General features: G+C 34.8%; 1 protein-coding gene across 8 annotated transcripts in view; it reads left to right on the plus strand.

Moving 5' to 3' along the window:
* Nucleotides 1–20,338, plus strand: part of LRCH1 (leucine rich repeats and calponin homology domain containing 1) — a 115,842-nt gene that overhangs the window by 65,792 nt on the left and 29,712 nt on the right. For 6 of the 8 annotated variants that reach the window (XR_010356121.1, XR_010356122.1, XR_010356124.1 and 3 more), the window contains exons 8-15: nt 4,394–4,499; nt 5,614–5,726; nt 7,200–7,267; nt 8,322–8,408; nt 11,286–11,322; nt 12,053–12,166; nt 13,541–13,588; nt 14,787–14,859. Coding sequence is in view for 2 of the 8 variants with exons in the window: in XM_064408763.1 (XP_064264833.1) it covers nt 4,394–4,499; nt 5,614–5,726; nt 7,200–7,267; nt 8,322–8,408; nt 11,286–11,322; nt 12,053–12,166; nt 13,541–13,588; nt 14,787–14,859 (646 nt within the window). In the remaining 6 variants the exon portion in view is untranslated. The remainder of the gene's footprint in view (nt 1–4,393; nt 4,500–5,613; nt 5,727–7,199; nt 7,268–8,321; nt 8,409–11,285; nt 11,323–12,052; nt 12,167–13,540; nt 13,589–14,786; nt 14,860–20,338) is intronic. The other 2 variants (XR_010356123.1, XR_010356125.1) reach the window with 1 other exon arrangement.

Genomic DNA, 20,338 nt, shown 5'->3' on the forward strand with positions numbered 1-20,338 from the left:
ATTCCTCTCCCAGCACTCATATTTTGACTGTATTTTAAGTTTGGTAGTAATGTGAAAAGACTTTTAGACTTAAACCTCTGTAACCATATCCTTGACATGAAGTTTACACTAAGAAATATATAAAACAAAGGTAAAAGGAGACTGTGGGTGTTTTTGATTTAATTTTTTTTTTGTCTGTGTCTGGAGTGGACATGAGATACTTGCTTCCGAATGGTTACAGACTTACCAATAGTCAAAATTCTCTACAGTTTTCTGACAGTTTGCATAATCTAGAGAATGAGAAACAAACAGAATTCTGTTGTTTTCAACAAAGTAAACATGGTAACAGGTTACAAGCTGATGACTTATGGCATATTTTTCTCTTTGCCTGATTACTCTTTCCTCTTGGGAACTTAAGAGTGCCCAGTCTCAGTATGTTCTGTAATGTGGTTATGGAAGATTGCTATAGTGTAGAAACTTCAGAAACTTTGCAGATTTTAATGTGTTTAAATATTCTGGCACCTAGGCTATGCTGAAAATAAACCTTCAACTCCTTTCCTGAACTTTGCTTTCTGACTGAGCAGAGAGAAAGGGTAGCTTTGTGGGACTAGTGTTGTCCTAAGCAGTTAGAACTGATTCACAGAGGGTTTTTTTCCGTGGCACTCTGTAGCTGAACAAGGCACTAAACCTGTGTGGAGTTGAACCGAATAGATAATGATAAATAAGTAAATAATTAGTGATGATGATCTTTCTGAAATGTACAGTAACGGCATTTGTAGTCTGACCTAATGGGAAAGGCCTCACATTAAAAGGATGACCTTCTTGCTACTTAAAATAGTTTTACACTGATTCTTTAGTGTTTTTGTCCTCCTTTGAGGAAAAGGGATTTTGTTTCTTTTGGAACAAATGTATGAAGAATCAAACTTAGATACTGAATTTATAGTTACTCAAAAGCAAATAATGAACATGAGTCTACTTACTCATTGATTGGTCTTCTAAATATAATAGTACTTAAAAAAAAAAAAGCCATGTGAATTTCCAAGTGTTTGGGCAAGTTTCTTGGTAGATGGAAATGAAGTAGAATGGTTACAAATTCTAGCCAAATCTCTAATGGTTTACCTCTAGCTGTAAGAGCATTCAGTCTGTTGAGAGACACGTACAAACTATTTTGCCAGTCTTCCTCTTCCTGAAGCTCAGCTGGCTTGTTAATGAAACTTTTATCCCAGGATTTCCTGATTTCCTCTTTAGCTATAAATATCATCTTAAGCAAATGGATCATGTTGCCTGTAATCAAAAGATAGCAATTGAAATGCTGCAAAAAATATTTTGAAAACTACTAACAATGAACCAATAATTTTAACTAGCACAAAACTTTTTTTATATAAGAACAATTTGCTCATTCTATCACCACCTGATTGCTGCTCTACTTTTAAGGAGAAATAGATGCTGAGATCAGTAATCCCAAATGCATTTGGTAGTAAATTTACCACGCACTTTCCTTCTGATGTGACCTTTCATACCTGTGTAACACATGGGAATTGTGCAAAAAATACTAGCATGATGCAAATATGTGCTCACATGTGTTGTTAATTACAGTCAGAAAGTTACATACCAAACTTTGGATAAACATTAAATCATCGGTCATAATCATTAAAACATGATCCTGGAGGTTTTTTTAATAAATATAAATTACTGTTTAGTGTGTAGGGTAGTGGCTGTTGAGTTTCTGTTCTTTTACAGAAAATACTACAATGTCATTTTTCATATGTAACTTAATAACATAAATGAATCACTTGTTTGAACACTAATGTAATTTTTACAAAGCTTGCTAATTGACTTTGGATGAATACACAGAAGAGGGAGTACTTGTTGACATGAACTGCTTCTATATCTCTCTTGGACTTTGTAGGGTCCTTAAAGCACCAGTTTTCCCAGGTATAGAGGCAGTTTTCCCATCCTGGGCATTTCAGGTGAAAGATAATTTGTAGTGTTGCTGTGAAATTGTTCATTGCAACTTGAAGATAAATTCTGCCTTAAGGCAGTCTACCATTTATCTCATATTTTAGGAAAAATACAGCATTTTGATTATTTTTCTCCATTTGGCTTTATTTTTCCTTTTGTTAAAATTTATTAGAATGAAATTAGAATGGTGTCTGTGCTTTATTACCTGTATGAATAATGCATTAGTACCAGCAGGAATATATATGAAGAATCTTTCAAAGCACATCATCTCAATTCAGTCTTAGAATAATGTTAGGTGTTTTTGATTCTGGTTTGTCTATTGTCTTCTCTTGCTGTCTCAATAAAAAATAAAACTGTAGAAGAAGGAAGTTGAATACAATATTTCACCTGTGAAGGAGTGATACTTTTGTATTATCCAAGGCTGCTTTGGATAGGTTTTGTTTCATAGTATAGTGGCAGGAAACACCTGGAAAATTACTTGCAGAATTCTGTAGGTCCTGAAAGTGAGGCATTACCTGTTAAAGGAATATTTTTTGTTTCCAAATTGTTTGGTCTGTTCCTTTTTTTATACCAACACTCCAAAATATTTTCTTCGAAGTGCATGTTACACTGCTGAAGGGAAAAAGAAAAAATTGTAACTGTTTTGGATCCAGAACTTCTAATAATGTGTGTAGGAATATTTTACTGTACTATTTTCAAAGGATAGTTGAAAAATTAACACAGCATGAACTTTGATCTAGAATAATCAAATTTAGTACTTAAATGTCATGTGAGATACAGCCTGAAAGAGAAGGAACTTCACTGTAACCCTGGTTGTCTGAGTGAATTTATATTGTACTTGTCTTTTTTAAGCTGTTGGATTGTCATTGCTTCAGATCTAAAAAACTTCTGTGTTTAGGGTACTTGGAGTGCAATTTATTTTCTGTTGGAGATACTATTTGGTTTAACTATTTGGTTTAATTTTAAAATATCACTAATTTTAAAATTTAAAATTTATTTTGAAAAGGCTTTATGACACCCCTGAACACCCTTTTTTTCCTCCTTAATTTTTTTCTCCTTAAGCCGAAAAATACAGCCAGTGAATTCATAGAGTTAATAACATGCAGTTTCTTCATCAGAAAGAGCATTCATCATGGTCCACATTTACAACATGTTTTGAGTCCAGGGTATTCTTGGGAAATAGGAATAACCACATGTATCTTTGATAGGGTTTTTAAGAGCAAGTTGGATTTGTTCCATCCTTTATCACAAACTGTAGCTTCCTGTAGCTTCAGGAGTTAAAAAAATACTTTCAACATAGTTTATGAACATCTAAAAGTAGCAAGAATGGCAAACTTCTGCTAGAAGCTAGCTAGAATTAAATAACTGATTATATGTAACACATTTCATTACAGATCTTTTTTGATACAGTTGTCTGAACTGAAACAATGGGGAATATAATTTCCTTTAAAGTTTTTTTTTCAAGGCTACGGAGCAAAGTGCTATTTGCACTATATAGCAGTTATAATTACAGAATACATGTATGGATAATGTATGCACAGTGTAACAAGTTACAGAAACACAGAGCATTTAAATAATGAGCAACATTCATGGGCTATCTGGAAAATACATTTGCAAAGTTCTGAAACTGTTGTAGTGGTAAGTTCTCTGTCTCAGGGGAACAAGAATAGAAACTTGGCCTCTTCTGCAAACTGTGGTTCTGCTCTAGCTCACCTCAGGAGGGGATGTGAGCAGGTCCCTCTTGAGCAGGTGATTGCTGGCCTTGCAAAGAAACAGAGCCATAGTGGCCTGGGACACAATTGTGTCTGTGCTTTGTTGTGCAGCTGCTATCTGTAAAGTCATAGACAGGATAGGTTTGTTAGATACAAGTCAGGTGTTTTAGTGTACCAGCTAATAGAGCTGAAAAAATGGGTGAGCTTTTAAGTCAGAAAAAGCTAGTGTACTTGAGAGTCTATGCCTTTTTTCTTTCAGCTCTGTCAGTTAACATAATTAGATATTGCCTTGCTTGGTGTTGATCTTGCTTGCTGTAGGCATTCAGTTCAGAAGCTGCTTGGTAAAGCAGGGAAGAAGAGTTGTGGAGGGAAAAAAAGGGGCCATCATATGAGGCTCAGTGTTTCTACAGCCTTTAGTGGCTACAAGGAAGCCCTGTTTTCAGCTGCCCCAAGGAAGCACAGACGGCAGCACAGTGCAGTGGTGTCAGTGCAACGAGAGGACTAGTGCCAATGAGTAAGACAGGAAAAGAGGACATGTGAATTGTTCTACTTGGCAAACCTCATGTGAGGATATATTCAGCGTGATTACAACTTCTTACAACAGGATGTGGTCGCGTTAGATGCTCTGGTAACCTCTCCCATGTTCATTTGCAGCTCTTTAGTGGGCAATCTTGTTAATATGTACATTTTTGTCATTCTTGGTTTGACCTGGGACTAGTGTTTCTCTTATTTTTTCCTAGCCATCTGATGAAGATACTATCAGCTTTAATGTTCCAATGTCGGACATTGTGGAAGAAGATCATATTATAAAGGATGATTCAGGTCACCATCCTAACTCAAGAAAAGGTTGGAATGTAAAAAACAGGGAAATTCTGTTGTTGATTCCATGCCTGCCTGCTTACCCAGAGGGCTTTGGGCATGCAGTTGTGTAAAAGTGGAAGAAGTATGCTACTTAGAAAATCTTTACTATACTGAATTGTTTACTGTCTAGTAATTTTCAACAGCATTTCCAAAACACTTGCTGCACCTTGTCTCAAGAGTTAATAAGATCTGATTCTGACTGGGGGAAGAAAAGTTTGAGCTGTGTTATCCTTCAATTAATATCAATGATCAGTAATTTAGCAAAGTGCAATAATGGAGTCCTGCTATTTCTATAGCTGGACTTAGTGTATATATGAAGCTTTTTTAGTCAGTCAGCATCACCTCTGGAAACTAGTAAATGTCTTCGTATTTTGTGAGAGATCTAATTTTATCCAATTTTTAAAAAGTAACTTATATTTTTTTAAATTACACTACGTAGTGATAAACAATGGTTCTCCAAGTTCTGCACATACTAATAATGAATAGCAGGATGAAATCAGCAAGTTGCGTATGGAAACCACGTGAACAGGAGATGGCACATCCTCAGCGTTACCCACTTTAGTGAACTTCCATGGAGAACTCATCAGAATTTGATAGAATATGAAGAGAGATAGCAGGATTTTATCCTACGGTGTTTATTAGCAAACTGGAGAGGGTAAATCATAGGATCATGTCCTTGGAGATAGTCTATGTAGGCAAAAGATTAGGGCAGGCTCTAAATAATTTTGCTGGCTACTTGATGGTTTATTACAGCACAGTAACTCTGAAATTGCATTCAATTGCAAGTCACTGCCTAAGACATCTGAATTTCTTAAACACTGCACAGTTAAACACTGCACAGTTGTTCCAGCTGTGTTCTTGTATTGGGACTGGCAAGACAGACTTGATGCAGTTCAAAACTGGCTCCTTCAGTGCTTGCTGTAGTGCTTTTGATATACAGCTGTATATACCCAGAAAATGGACTTATTGCAACTCAGAAATGATTTGGCATCACTGTTTGCAAAGACAGGATCTTAACCTGTTTAAAATTTTTAATATGAATTTAAACTTAATTTTTGAGATAATTCTTCTTTTTTTTTTTTTTCATTGCTGTTCCTAGTGGAATTCCATCAAGGATCTTCTCACACGTTTGTAAATGATAAGTCACGAGAAACAGAAAACCAGTTTGATGAACAGGATACTCTTACTACTGAATTTATGAGCTACATTAAGGCAAGTTTGTGACAATGTTAAGTGGGAAAAATATTTCTGCTACTTTTGTAAGTGCAGAGTAAATAGAAATGTTAAATAGCAGATATTTTAATAAGAGACTGCAGCTAATATTAATTGTTTTAAAAATATGCAGAAAGCAAAAATAAGCAGTTATGTTTAAAATTATTACAACTGATCTAGGACAATTTACCCGGAACTCTGTTTAGGATATGTGAGAGTTATCCTTTAACTATGTTTAAGGCTTTAAGAAAAATGGCAGTTTTTTCTGTGCTATTTGCTTTATATTTTGAGTAGAGTGATTTATTCTGTTTGTTACATTGCTAAAATGTGGGATAACTTTGTGCTAGCTGTGGTGGCTAATTTTTGAAGTAATGTTATGGTACTAAAATACATTTTCTCAATTTTTTTAAACATTATAATAGCAGTTGAGAGATCCTTAAAGACAATTTAAATTACCTTCTAGAATAAGTGCTACATTTTTGTTGTCCTATGGTAGGTACCCTTGTTACAGGAAAGCATCATGGTCATTATTCCTGTAAGGTGAACAAACATGAAAAAGAATGGCTTTATTCATTCTGCTAGGGATTGTCACTGGGAAATGAGCCATCATTGGAGAGTGTTAGAGAAGCTGGTACACTCTTCAGTGTCACATACATCAGAATTGGGTAGAATTTGTTGATACAGGATGATGCAACCGACATGCCAAACACATGACACAAAAGAGGATTGCTGTTTCTTCTCTAGAAGTACAAATACATATTCATTCAGAGAGCTTCTGTCTTTACTGGCAGCTGAACTACTTCAGTGTTCCTGCCTGTCTTGAGATGAAAGAGTAGCAAAACACCAAGTGGAAGCATTAAAGAGATTCAGGTTTTCAAATAAGTAGCACTTCATGTTTGTGTGGGGGATCTAATTTGACTACATTGAACCTAAACTGGCTGACTGATGTGAATTCCTGGATGCAACTTTTGTTCCAATTTGTTCCTATTAAAAAAGAAATGATTCATGGCTGTCAAAATTGTCAAATATGAATCCTGTTAATAGTTATGCATGAAGTGTGTAATTGACACTGTTTGTTTGCATGTTTGGAATTTCCTTGCTTTGTAAACAAATCTGGCTGCAGTAGGAGAGCAAGGAGAAGGAGACTTGGGATCGTGCTTAATTGAAGCATTGTTTCTATATGCCAGAAAGTCACAAGTGCAATCTGGGACATAGAACAAAGAATTCTTATGCTGCTTGACTTTCTTGTCACAGTTAAGGGAGGGTAAGGGCTGTTGACCTCAATAAAATCTGAATAGGAGATCTTGTAATCAGTATCTTAGGAGTGAGGAATGGAGCAGAAGTGTTGGATTGTTTCAGCCAGCCAGCCTAAGATGTTAAATAAATTAGGTCAGTACTGAGTTGGAAAGCAAAATTTATCTGCCTACTTAATTGCAAAGTTCAGTTCTCATTATCACTTTTGTCTGCTTACAGAGCAGAGCAGCAGAGTGTGATGAATTATTGAGAATAGAAGAGGACACGCAATGGCAAGCAGACGAAATGTGAGTATTTTTTATGTATCTATTAATAATTAGCTATGTCATTTAATTAGTTTGACCAGGACTGGTATGACTTTGCTGTTTAATAATTTTGAAGATTTGGAGGCATGACAATAGCATAACCTTGCACTTTGTGTGTGTTGCTCAGTGTTTTACATTTTTTTTTGCTGAGTAGAGTGGATGTTATATTACAACTAATTAATTTCTATGTCCCAATAACTTTTTATCTGTGTAGATTGCAATCTTTTTTAATTAGGTACTTTGATACTTTGTTTATTAAAGGTATTCCCTTTAAAGGGATCATCCAAACTTTTAAGATCTAAATTTAATGCACATTTTAAAAATCAATTTGGTTAGAAAACATATCTTACTCTTTTTCTTACTTGTTATAATTTTAACCTTGAAGCAATCATTTTTCAAATATACATTACTTCCAGAGTAGAACAAATGAACATCAGTTGCTAAGTGCATAAGGAAAGGAAATTCAACATGACTGTACTGTGAAGTTGTCACTCATCAGAACAGTGTAGTCCTATATGATATTAAAAAAAGACCCAAACCTGAAGGGAGGAAAGAATAAATACTTTCTGAAAGAGCCTTATGGCAGAACTAATGGGAGGTTATATTTCTAATCCCCAAAAATAACTATAAATGTTGAAAAGCAAAAGAAAGCAAGCTGGCCTTTATAAAAACTCATTGAATTTACTATTTGTGCTAAACAACACATGGCATGAGTGCCTTTAAGAGTCAGATATTGGTGAATAAATGTTCAGTTTTGGAAGTCATTCTGTTCCGTTGAATGCTTAAAGTTTTACTTCATCACATTAAGTTATGTATGTATTAGGCTGGGGGGCTTTGTTAAGGACGAAGTTTTGGAGAGTTTTTTCAGAAGAAGCTTTTTCCATAAATTCAGCACATCCCAGTGTGCAGAGAGGCTGGTTTTCCCCCTACAGTGTTTGCATGCCAGTTGGAAAGTAGACCTCTCATATCGAAATTCACACTACCCTTGGTAATTGCTGTTGTACTTTTTTTTAAATGTTTTTGTTTTTTGTTATAGCATAAATTTATCAGAAGAACAAACTATTGATATAGCAATGATAGAACAACTAAGAGAAGCTGTAGATTTATTGCAAGATTCCAACAGGTATGCTTACAGTAGCCGATATATAATAGTATAATAATATAATGTAATATATTTTAAAATTTTTTGTGAATTACATTAGAATTCTCTTTTGAATGTCAACTGAAAGCTCTCTGGAGTTGCCAAGTGCTTTGTTAGCATACCAGTGTGTTCTAGGTAGTTAAGGAAACTCAAATTCTCTCTCGAATATCTAAACAAGATTCCCAGTAAATTAAGAAGGCATAAAAGAAACCTAAAACCAGAGGTGAGGACACCCCTTAACCATTCATCTCATGTGCACTACTGTGCTTATCTGCAGTTTTGTCTAGGATTGTCACATTTCTTTTAGGGACTACAAATTTTCCTCTTACTCATGCTTGGTATTTATCGTTGGAATGAGAAGGGCTTCTGGCCCATCTTCATACCAATTCAGTGAAGCACATAAAGGAGGTGCCTGAATTAGTGGGGGAGTTTCTTTAGTATTCTGAAATCCAAAGGAGGAAGAGGCAAAGAAAGTTACTTAGATTTCCCCTGACTGCAGAAGACAAGCTTTTATGATTTAGATGCCCATTTTAAGTGGCCAAAGTCACAAAGAATGGCTCTGGAACTGCAGCTAAACAGAAGAATAAATATTTAAAAGAAAGCAAGTCATTGCCCTACTGGAAAGGTATGACAGTGGTGGTGCCTGTAGTTCTGTCTGTCTGTATGCTTGCTATTGCTTTTCTTAGTGTAATCACCTTCAGAAATTTAGTTCATTTCAAAACTCATTTTAATTCTTACTTCTATGAAGTAGCTGATTTGCAGCTTCATTTCTCTGAAGATTAGAAACCTCCTTGTCACTTCAGCCTTAAGTATGCTTGGTTCTCTTTCCTCCCTTTATAGCTACTTGCTTTTGTGACTACACTGTTCTTTACTTTAAATGCCTATTTTGAACTGCTTTTTCACCTAGCAGACTTTTGTACTTTTAGGACAGAAATTGATTCCTGCCAGTATTTCTAGAGAGACAGCTGGTTTTATTTTGCATCGTAGAAAGAATACTTGAATTTTTGAATCATACACTAAATACTTAAATCAAAAATATATTTTCTTAATAAAATGTTGTAAAATTAGGAAATAGACAATTAGGAAATCTCTTTAGTTCCTTTAGCTTCCTGATACCATTGTTTCTGCGCCTCATATGAGGCTTATTACTTTGTCAGAAGAGTGTTGTAGTTAAAAAAGGAAAGTGTTTGTTTCGGAAAAATACACCAGCAAAATACTTCAGTTGTTAGCCTGATAAATTTTGTTAATTTGCTTTTTTGTTTCCCAACATATTCCTAATATTTCCTACATATTTAGGTACTTCTATTAAATTGAGAAGGTCAATAAAATACAGGAAATCTGGCTTTTGTTTACACACAGAGATACTTTTAGTAAATTTAATAATTACTTGTAGAAGTGGCTAATCATGTCATGTATGTCTGTATTTCTCTACTGTTGTTTTTACAGCATTTGGGGGATTTGTGGCTGCAGGTTTTTTTCTCACCTTAAAATATGAACATTTATATTTTATTTTCTGAGTGCCATATTGGCTTTTCAATATACACCTCCTGTATATTAGCATCCAGACCTAAGGAGCAAGATACATTTGAGTACCAAGTACTTGTCAAATGATGCTATAGACTTTCAGTCCTCTGGACCATGGGTTCCTTTTTTTTTTTTTTTTCCCAATAATTACTGGATTTTATGGCATTTTGTTATATACTTGATTTATATAAAGCACTGTGAGAAATTTTTTTGTTTCATACTTAAGAGGTTTTGTGTGTATCCAGATCCAGAAAGGAGTGTAAATGCTTACTTTAAGATGCACAAAACTGGCATTTGCTTTTAACTTAAACTTAGAGCATGTCAACCACTGTGACTTTTTCCAGTTTCCTTTGTGCATCCATATAACGCTGGTGGCCTAGTCAAGGTAACCTGGTTGAAATAATTAACTCAGTCCAGGACCATCCTTATCTCACACTGAAAGCTCTTTAGGAGAAAACACTGTAGGGGCTGGAGCAGTTGGTGATGCTAGTGCACCTAACGTGCTCTGACTGGAATTCTTTCAAGCTGTTTTTGCTAGTGGGTGTGATTTTTAAACTTATGAAATGCTTGTCCAGTTACTGTTGGTTTAGTGTTCTGCAGAGTTTAAAATCTGCATACCCTGTTACACACAGGCAGAATTTTGTTTCTGGGAAGAGATTTCAGATTCAACCTTTTTCAATATTTTCAGTGTTTGCATTGTATTTCTATATTTGCTTTCCTGTATTTCCTACTTTCTTTCATTTTCTATTTTACTGCTTTATTTTCAGCCACTGTAAATTAAGTGGAAATATCCAGGCAAAGCTGTGGCTTCCATTTGATCACTGGGTTCTAGAGGTTAGATACAGAAATCTGCAGGCTTCTAGATAACAACACAGTTGTTGGTAGTAAACAGGTCCTTTTGTTTTGATACAAGCCATTGCTCAGGGTAGTACTTTGCAAATGAAACCATGAATGGTGCTTCAGACTGAACTGAAGCATCAGGAGGCATTTCCAAAAGCTCTTAAGAGATGACACTGAACAGTTTAAAATTATAACTATAAAAATAGTTCATGTATATTTTTTCATGTTTGAAATTAAATATTGAATAGACTTGTTACTAACAAGTTAAAAACATTGTACTGGGCTATATTTCAAACCTTGCAGATTAAGCATGGATATTTCAGAGAGTAGTGCTGTGAATCTGTATCCCACAGAACCAGCAACAGTTTTATAATTTCAAGACTCTACAGTAAAGTGTGTTTATATACCTTCTTTAGAAAAAAAAAAATTGTTACATGTATCATGTTCAAGTTGCTACACGATAAATTACATATTTGCCTTTGTCTTTATATATAGTGGTCAATTACTGATGGACATGTCTTCTCTTGGTCAGGTATGTTAATAAGTGTATAATTGCAAAATAATCTGGGGGGAAAGACAGAAAATGAACCCACAATTTCATCAATTAGTAATTTGCCAAGTAGGAAAGGTTAAAAGTAAGTAGGCTGAAGGGCAAAAATAATTCTTCTTTAACATATTTATGGAATTGTGGGGCTTGTTTGTTTTTGTCTCTGTGTGTGTCTGTAGATGTAAAATTTTTCGGTGTTTATCTGTTACTTTTTCATTTTAGCTTCCCCACCCTGTATCCCTATATGTCAGTTCAGCTATGCTTCATCATCTGCCATTTCACCCACCTGCCCTGTGCCCCCCCGTCCCCACCCCATCTCCACCTTCTGGTGTAGAGAAACTATATTCATTAAGGATAAGCCCAAAATAATTTGTAAAATAAAAATCAGTGTTTTTCCAGAGTACTGTCAGTATAGTTAGAGAGTATAGTTAAAGGATGGAGTTTGAGTTTTACAGTGTGATATATGTTTCTTATTATTTGTTCTGTATCCTGTCTGATGAAATAATTTTTTTAGTGAAGTAGTTGGTTTAGATTTACATTATCCACCTGTTAGTGCTGGAACTGCACTTGCATAGTATCTACTTGTTTCTGTGTCTGCTTTATATCCCAGTATTTGTAAGAAATACTCCAAAGTAATGCTATGCAAAAAAAAAAAAAAAAAAGTTCTGTTTCCAGTAGTACAGAAGTACAGACAGAAGAGTTATTTATCTTACAGAGAGAAAATGCTGAAGAGGAACTGGAATTCCAGAGGAGGAGGGAGTTGATTATGGAGAAAGCAAAGCCTGAAGCAAGAACTTGTGAACAGGGTGAAAAATGGTCATTGAGCCAGGTATGGAAGTGTTCAGATACAATAAATGTGGAAACATTTGGAATAGATCATTGCATTCTGTCAATTTGTGTGCAGACATGATGGGTTTAGAACCAGTGTGGGAATTGGGCTTTTTTTTGCCTTAGCATGAATCTCAAGATTTGACTGCAAATGGGAAGTTGATTAAGTCCTATCCCTTTGGAAAGAACTAATATAATAAATACATCCAATAAAAGCATAGTAGTTGCAGGGGTTGCGTTCCCCTGGAAAAAAATGTCACCAAGTTAGATCTTCAAGAAAATGAAGCACCTGTCTCTTTTTCTCACCTTACCCCTAATATTCTTTTGTAGTTATACAAGTTTCTAAGTTTGTTAGCCACAGGTTTTTTATTGTATTTAATATTGCAAGCAGGCTGTATATAGGTTGAGGTGATATTTTTTGAAGTTTCAAAAATATTTTAAGATTTCTATATTGTAATGATCCAGAAATGTAGAGCTACAAAAAAACCATAAATATTTGGGGTGTATGTTATTGCTTCAGAACTTGCTATATAGGGATTTTGTGACTGCACTTGGCAAGGAGATTGTGAGAACAAAATTACAGAAGATGCTGTCTATATTGGCAGTACCTTAATATTGTCTGTGCTATCCAGAAATAGTGGGTTTTTTTGTTTGTTTGTTTTTGTTTTTCTTGATGTTTTTCAAATGTTCATATATATAATCATCATCATATCAGATACTGCTGTGATAAAGCTCTGTGACTGTTGGGACCTAATGTTCCAAGTGCTCTCTTTTGTTTCCATTTTTTGTCAATTAAAAAAAAATTGACCCTGGGGAAATTGTTTTGAATTGAATTATAATTTACTTATGCCAGTTGTCTTTCTGCTGAGTTATGATTGCTGCTCAATTAATGATTTTGATTCATATTTATCAATGTGGTGTACATGTTTCCAATGTAACTGTTACAGAAGTGGTAACAAAAGGTATGTTATATTGCAATTATGAATGCAATTGTTTACAGAATACCTTTCTTCAAATCTGTATTGAAAATGTATATTTTAAAATTAAATCTTCATGATAGTTTAATTAAAAGAAATACGCTGCATTTTAAGCAATAAACATTAAAATCTTATAAATACACTTATAATCCCTTAGTATTGAAGCAAAAAAGTAAATTACAAATCTGTGTGAATTGTTTCCACATGCTTTTTAAAAAAAGAGTTATTCAGCTAGCAGTAGAAATATTTATGATTCATGCAAATTCTTCATTTCAGTGGAAAAAAAAATAAAATGTGTATCTGACTGTAATTAGTAAAATTTCCCATTGCAGTGTATCTGAAATATTTTCGGGTTCTGAAATGTTTTTTGTCTTTTTTATTTTTTTACTTTCATGCAGAATGACCTAATTGTTTGGAACACAAGTGGGCAAACCTCTCACAATGAGGTGAGATGTCATTTGTTTGTCTCTTATATGTTTTATATGAATGTTTCATAGACTAAATGAAACAACACTGAATTCCACAGAACATATGACTGAGATTTGCATCAGAAATGGATGTGGTTTGCTTGGCATGTAGTTTAATCTTGTCATCTCTGAGATTTACTAGGGTATAAAAATATGCCTTCTGATCAGTTTGCTTCAGAGTTATGCAGTTTAGTATAAAACATTTAAATTTTTTACATTTTCTCCATTCAGACACACTTTTTAAATTTTTCTTTTTTTAATTCTTCCTGGTTCAACAAGATTTTCTATTGATTTCAGTGCTGTTCCTTTTTGCACAGTTGTGTCATGTCCTTGATTAGTTTTCAGAGAGGCATCTAATTTTATTGATCCTGTAGCTTTCTCTTGTAAATCTCATTGGAAGATCAAAAAGGCAAAAGGCAAAAACAATATGGAGCTCCATATGGAGATTATTTACCTTTTTTTTTTTTTTGTGCAGAAGTAGGGCTTCTCTCTATATATTGCATTGGGCATAAGCATATTGCAAATTTGTGAACACACAGCCACCATCCACCATTCTTGGTGATGGGAATTCTGTAGTTCCCAGTGGAATCACTTGTTAAGTGGAATTCCCATTATTTGGTTCCCATTATGGGACTCTTTCTGCATTGCCATTGGTGGTATGATGCTGCTCCATTCTTCCTGCTACGACTCTTAGCCTAATTCAGGGTCAGGGGAGATCCTGCTCTGAGGCACAAGCTTAATTTCCTCTTTTCTGTTTTTTAATGCAGAAATTTGGTGTTGAATGGAAAATACCATGCAGAGTAGTAATTAACTCTGTGAAAGAAACAAACGTGCTAAGGAAAAGACATGCCTTTGGTTTTTGAAATGTACTCTGCCACAAAATGTATGTCTGATGGAGCCAAATGATGACATGGGAGAAAACTGATAAATAATTGAGCTTATTTATAACTAGGAGGAATATCTTGCTTTCTTTTATCAGAAACTCATATTTTCTAACAGAGAAATAAGGTGCAATAAAAAAGGAAGATTTTCATAGGTTTGGGACTTTATTGTGATCAGATTATGGGAATAGTTATAGCATGCAGTAGTGTTAACTTTTGCATATTGCATGATCAGATATGCTGAGATATATTCTGGGTTTTATTCTAACTTTGATGTATGTTCTTGAATTACACAGAATAAGGATAAAAGTCCAACAATGTCTCCTATTACAAACACCACAATTCCTTTTGGCCTGAAGCCACGATCAGGTAATGTGAGCAAACAGTTTGTGTGTACTGGTTTGGGTTTTTTTGCATCTCTATTATGACTAGATATCTCTATTTTTCCCCATGAAGAAGTAAGCAATGTAACATTTTCTGTACAACAGTTAGAAGAAGCTTGGAACATTTAAAGGTTCTCTAGTTTTGAATCAAGATTGAATTTGTAAGAAGTATTTATTTGCACATTATATATGGATCAATTTTCATCCATTTCTAGTAAATTCGGTATTTTATAAAATTATATGTATATAAAAATGTGTCTGGATATAACTACACATTTTATATGCATATATATATATTTATCATCTGTGCTGACATACTAATTGAAATAAGATTTTTTGCTTGATTAGTATGTGGTGATACAGTTCAGATTTTGTTCAAAAATAGATGTGAATAATTAGACTATTTTGGAAAACACTTGTTGCTCTGAAAATTTTTCACTTTATTGAGTCTGTCAGTAGTTAGGCTTGAGTAAAGATCAAGCGTTATGGAAAGGTTACATCTTTACTTCAGCCAGCAACTGAGTTCAGTGAATTTGCAATGCACTGTATCTATGTAACCACCAGTCTTTTAACAAGCAGCAGTTTATTTGAAAACAAAGAAACAAACTAAACCTAAAAACAAGTATCAACAAAAAACCTCCCAAACACAGAGATGTATTTGAGGGCTTGGATAACAGCTTCCTTTAAAAACTGGATTAGCTACACATTTTAATTCAGTTTTTGTCTTCTCTGTACAGAGGTAGTCAATATTAAGTCATGCCATATCTCCTCTAATGAGTGGCTGTAGTTTTCAGTATGTTTCAGCATACTAAGACCATAGTTATGTTTTCTCTCATTCACCACAAATGCTTTTAAAGTGATGGTAAACCCCTACAAGCTTGTAGTTTCCATAACAAAATACTTAGTAATAATGGCAGCAGTTTGTGAAACTGCTGGTGAAACATTGTGAAAATGTTTATGAAATTGTACCCATAGATTTAGTTGGTTTTTGTTTGTGTTTTGTTTTAAAGTATTAGAAAGCTATTTTTATGAAGGAATATACTTGAAGTTTCTCAAGTAGTTGTCATATATAGTTAGACAGATCTGTTCCACTGCATTTCTTTGGTTGTTGGAATGCAACCTCAGTCTGTCTTGTTCCTGATGATTTAGAAGTGTTGATATTACTACATAAGTTTAAAATACAGGTTAAATGGTGAGCAAATGGGTCCTTTCAGGATCTGTTGAAAATAAAACATAGAGTAATATTGCATAGTCCAGTGGTGATATTGCAATATCGCTGTTAGGAGAAAAAAGTGAAGGAGCCCAGGCCATGTTGCTGCTTTCACAGGATGTGGGCTGTGTTCTGAGCCCACAGTGAAATCTGCTGCTGGGGGTTGGAAGTTGCTTTGTGGAAGAATACGCAAGACTGAGTTCTTGTTCAAGCGTTAGTTTAACATGCACTTTTGAATCTTGGCATATCATGCCCAAGTTTCTTATACTTAATGACTAGAATAGGTACAGGTGAAATAGCCTAGTGACTCTATTTTTGAGAGAATTTCTGGAAAGGCTGGATTGCAATGTTTGCAACAAAACCTCCAAGTCACATGATTCAAGACCAGATGTGCACAAGTCCTACACTTTGTCCCCTTTTTATATATTGCAGCTGTGTATAGCCTCATTGAATACCAAAGTCAGTTGGTTAGAACATGCTGATTTTCTGCACTGTACTAATTGAAGTTCATATATTCTAAAATCTTTGAGCATGCCAATACTGGAGTGTCTTTTGGTCATGTTATGGTTGTGTTAAACTTGATAATGTGAATTTATTTTCTTTTCCATATGAGACACTGCAGGCACTAAGACCCATTACTGCACAGTTTCTCACTTGATCATGTCTAGCTTCAGTCATCTTACCTTAAATTTATACCATGTAAGGTAGGGGAACTTGGCAATAGTAAAACTTGATGTCCAGTTTCAGATAAAAATACAGTGTATTAGCTATGTAGCACCATGTTCAAAATGAAACCTTGCAAAGGGATTGTAAAGCTGCACGTTTCATGTTCTGCTGTTTTGCTAACATACCAGAAATACTTACAGATAGGAGTAGTACATGGCAGAGAATACTGGCATGTTTGTGAAGCCTGCATGTTTGTCCTTTGAAAGCTGGTTTGCTTGGCAGGTCTGTAGTTTCTTCATTTTATTTCCTTTTAAACTTTGTACAAGTTTTGTGCATTTGAACCATCCCATTACTGGTTGGAATTCATACTTGTTGATTTAATACTGCTTTATTATCATAGACCTGAGCTAGTGAAGAGGTCCAGCATTTCTATGACCCAGGAAAGTTTTTCAGCTTAGTTTGTGGTGTATTTTGTAGGTTATTTTCATTTCAGTTCTTAATGGCCATCATGGAAATGTTAAAACTTACTGGAAATGTAAGCTCAAATGAAGTTAGAGAGTCCTAATGACTTCTAACTGTTTAACTTTGTTAGAGCTTACTTTTGAATTAATTGGCTCTATAAATCTCTTAAATCCAAGTGCAACATTAAAAGGACATTGAAGTGTTCTAAATAAAATGTGTCCACCATGCTCTGTGGAAAAAACAGTGGCAAATTTTCAATGAAAATATATGCAACCACATTTTTTCTGAAATTTGAGCATTTATTTTCACTGTTTGTTTTCATCTATTTGAAATGAATGTTGCTTTCTATTTGACTTTCTGTTCTCCTCATCATTTCATAATGGTTTATGTCTCTTGGAAAGGTGAAAGTAAACTGTTCTAGACTTGTGGTAAAGATTCCAGTTTTTTGAAGTACACACATAAATATAAGTGCTTCCAGAGGATAAACCACAGTGGCTTAAACTTCTGTGTTAGTACATACTGATATGTGTTCAGCACTGAAAGTCCTTTTATACCTTCATTTTTAAGGTAGGAAAAACATTGGGGAAATTCATATCTGATGGCTGACAGAAAGAACCCAAAGTAGCAAAAGAAAATATTTTGAAAGGTAATGAATATGTTTACATTTCTTGAAAGATTTTTTTCCAAGAGTCAGAAGTTTATTTGAATGTAAAAAGGATTTTTTAATTTCTCAGATTATTTCCTTCTGTATTTTAAATATTTTCAGAGAGTATGGACTTTTCAAATTCACATTAATTTTGAAAACCTTAAAAATTCCATTGAACAGAAACATTTTCTTAGAGCTGTAGTTTTCCTCTTGGGAAGTGCATTAGTACTCTGAAAAGGAATTGTGGAAAATAGCAAATAAATTTAATTCTCCATCCTTCATCCATGAATTGATTAAAATGTTCAAAGTGGTGCTAATTGTTGAAATTGAGAGTTGCCAAGGTCTTGTGCTATCTTTAATGCACCAGACCATCAAGTCTGAACAACTTCTAATACATCTTGCAATCAAGAGTTGTTTTTCCTTTTGTGTTGTGCCATGTCTAGGTCACTGTGTTTCTTAGTTTCTACTGAACAAAGTGACAGCAACACAGACAAAAAAATTTCTACTGTCAGAGGCTGAAGCAATCACTGACAAAATTTGAAGTCACAAAGCACTTTGTATTCTGAAGTGAGAAGTTGTTCCCTTGCAACTGTTCATAACATAACATTGTTATGCAGCATAACATGAATCTAGTGCCTTCAGTTTGGGTGACTTGTAGAGAACTTGAAGCACAATGTTAGTATCTATGGTAGACATGCTTGTATTTCAAGTTAGTTGGAACATATAATGATCAATGGAACTTGACAGTATTTTTCTCTCATTTGAGTGCTCATTACTGTCTTTCTCTCTCTGGATATTTATTCCTTCCATTTGTGTTGTTCCCTAACTGCACTATCTGTGTACTTTGGAAAATAGTTGAGAATCCCAATTGCTACCAGAGTCAGACTGTTTACCTTTTGCCATAAATCTGTGTACTGTTACTCAGTGTTGACTCAGAGTTTAAGTTGTGCTGACTCTGAATTTCAGCTGGTGTCCCAATAGCCAGAAGCAGTGACCCAGCCTCGGGAAAGTTTAAAGAGAGAGAGCTGTGAAACTCTGAAAAGAAGTTTAAGGTGAAATTTTATGTGACACAATCTCAATTACTATCACGTTAATACTTTGATTCCAAAATTGCGGGTAGGAGAAATCCTACATGAATAAGTTCCTTCTGAATATTAGTTTGGTGTGTTAGAAAAGAGGGACTTTCTGTGCCTACTGAAACTTTACTTTGGACTTTATTCTAATATTTGAGTGGTTTTAGTTGCTTTTAGGTCTGCACAGCAATCTTGAATTGATTTGTGTTTATGGTTTAGCATTTAGAGCAGAGGTAGTTTAGTCTCTAGTTTGGTCTGAGGAACATGGATGTCACTTGTGTGTAGGATTCAGTAGATAAATGTGAAGATACATGTAGAAAAATAAGAAATAAGTGAATTAATTTTTTTTTTTCTGAAGTGATAAGGAACATTATGATCAAATACAGAAAGAGTTCATTAAGGAGCAACATCACTGTGAAAGGCAGAAAAGATTTGAATCTCTGTCAGAAAATAGGAAACCAGTGTGAAGCTTTGAAAGGATGGGTGATATGCTGAAGAGATTCAGGAAGGAGATATTTTAAGGGTGTCAGTATCCAGTTCTGAAACACTATAGAATCGAGGTTTGAGGAAAGCTTGGGCAGAAATCCTTGCCACAATTGAGACAAGAGACAGAAGCACAGAGCAGATGTGGTGGGAAAGGAAAAAAAACTGCAGAAGGATCTGAGGATCAGTAAGAGGTGGTGTGGTGACAGTTAAAGGGAGAGAAGGCAGAATGGATAGGGAGAACGGGAGCTGTATTGCTGCCCCAATTTAGCTCCATAACGAGTTCATGGGTGGTCATGAACTGTAGGTACAACTTGCTTTTACAGTCATATGGTGAATAGTCTGCAGACTTTTGCAGCTTCTGTGGAAATGTACAGTTTTGTGTACTTCAGAGATTCCAGTCAAATAATTAATGATGTGGTGTTTGTTAGAAGACTGCCTATGGTGCAAGTTTGCCAAAGCTTGTTGTGCAAATTCAGGATCAGCCTTTGGGGGTATTCTATGCCTATTCTTGTCCCTGGGAAGCCTCTAAAAGTTGTGGAGGACCAGTACTTACATAGCATGGTGGACCCGTTGTAGATTTGAATTTGTTGCCAGGGAAGTTAGCAAAAAAAAAAAAAGGTAGCACTTCATTTATTATTAAGCGAATTAAAATGAAAGGAAAGCATCTGTGGTACATGTACTTACTGAATGTCCTTCAACAAAATGAGAATCCAAGTGATAACGTAGTTGCTACTTCCAAAATCAGCTGGGAAATTGTAATAATATTTTCATATGGATGTGTAATTTTTCTTTGTGAGAAGTGTTCTTTTTATGTAGTTACACAAATATATAAAAATCCTGATTCTGTTGAAGTTTCCTCCTTGAAACTTCACAGCTGGTATATTTACCTTCTGACTCAGAGTCAGGGATTTTATCAGGCTAT

The sequence above is a fragment of the Passer domesticus genome, chromosome 2 (assembly GCF_036417665.1).
Source record: "Passer domesticus isolate bPasDom1 chromosome 2, bPasDom1.hap1, whole genome shotgun sequence".
NCBI lineage: Eukaryota > Metazoa > Chordata > Aves > Passeriformes > Passeridae > Passer > Passer domesticus.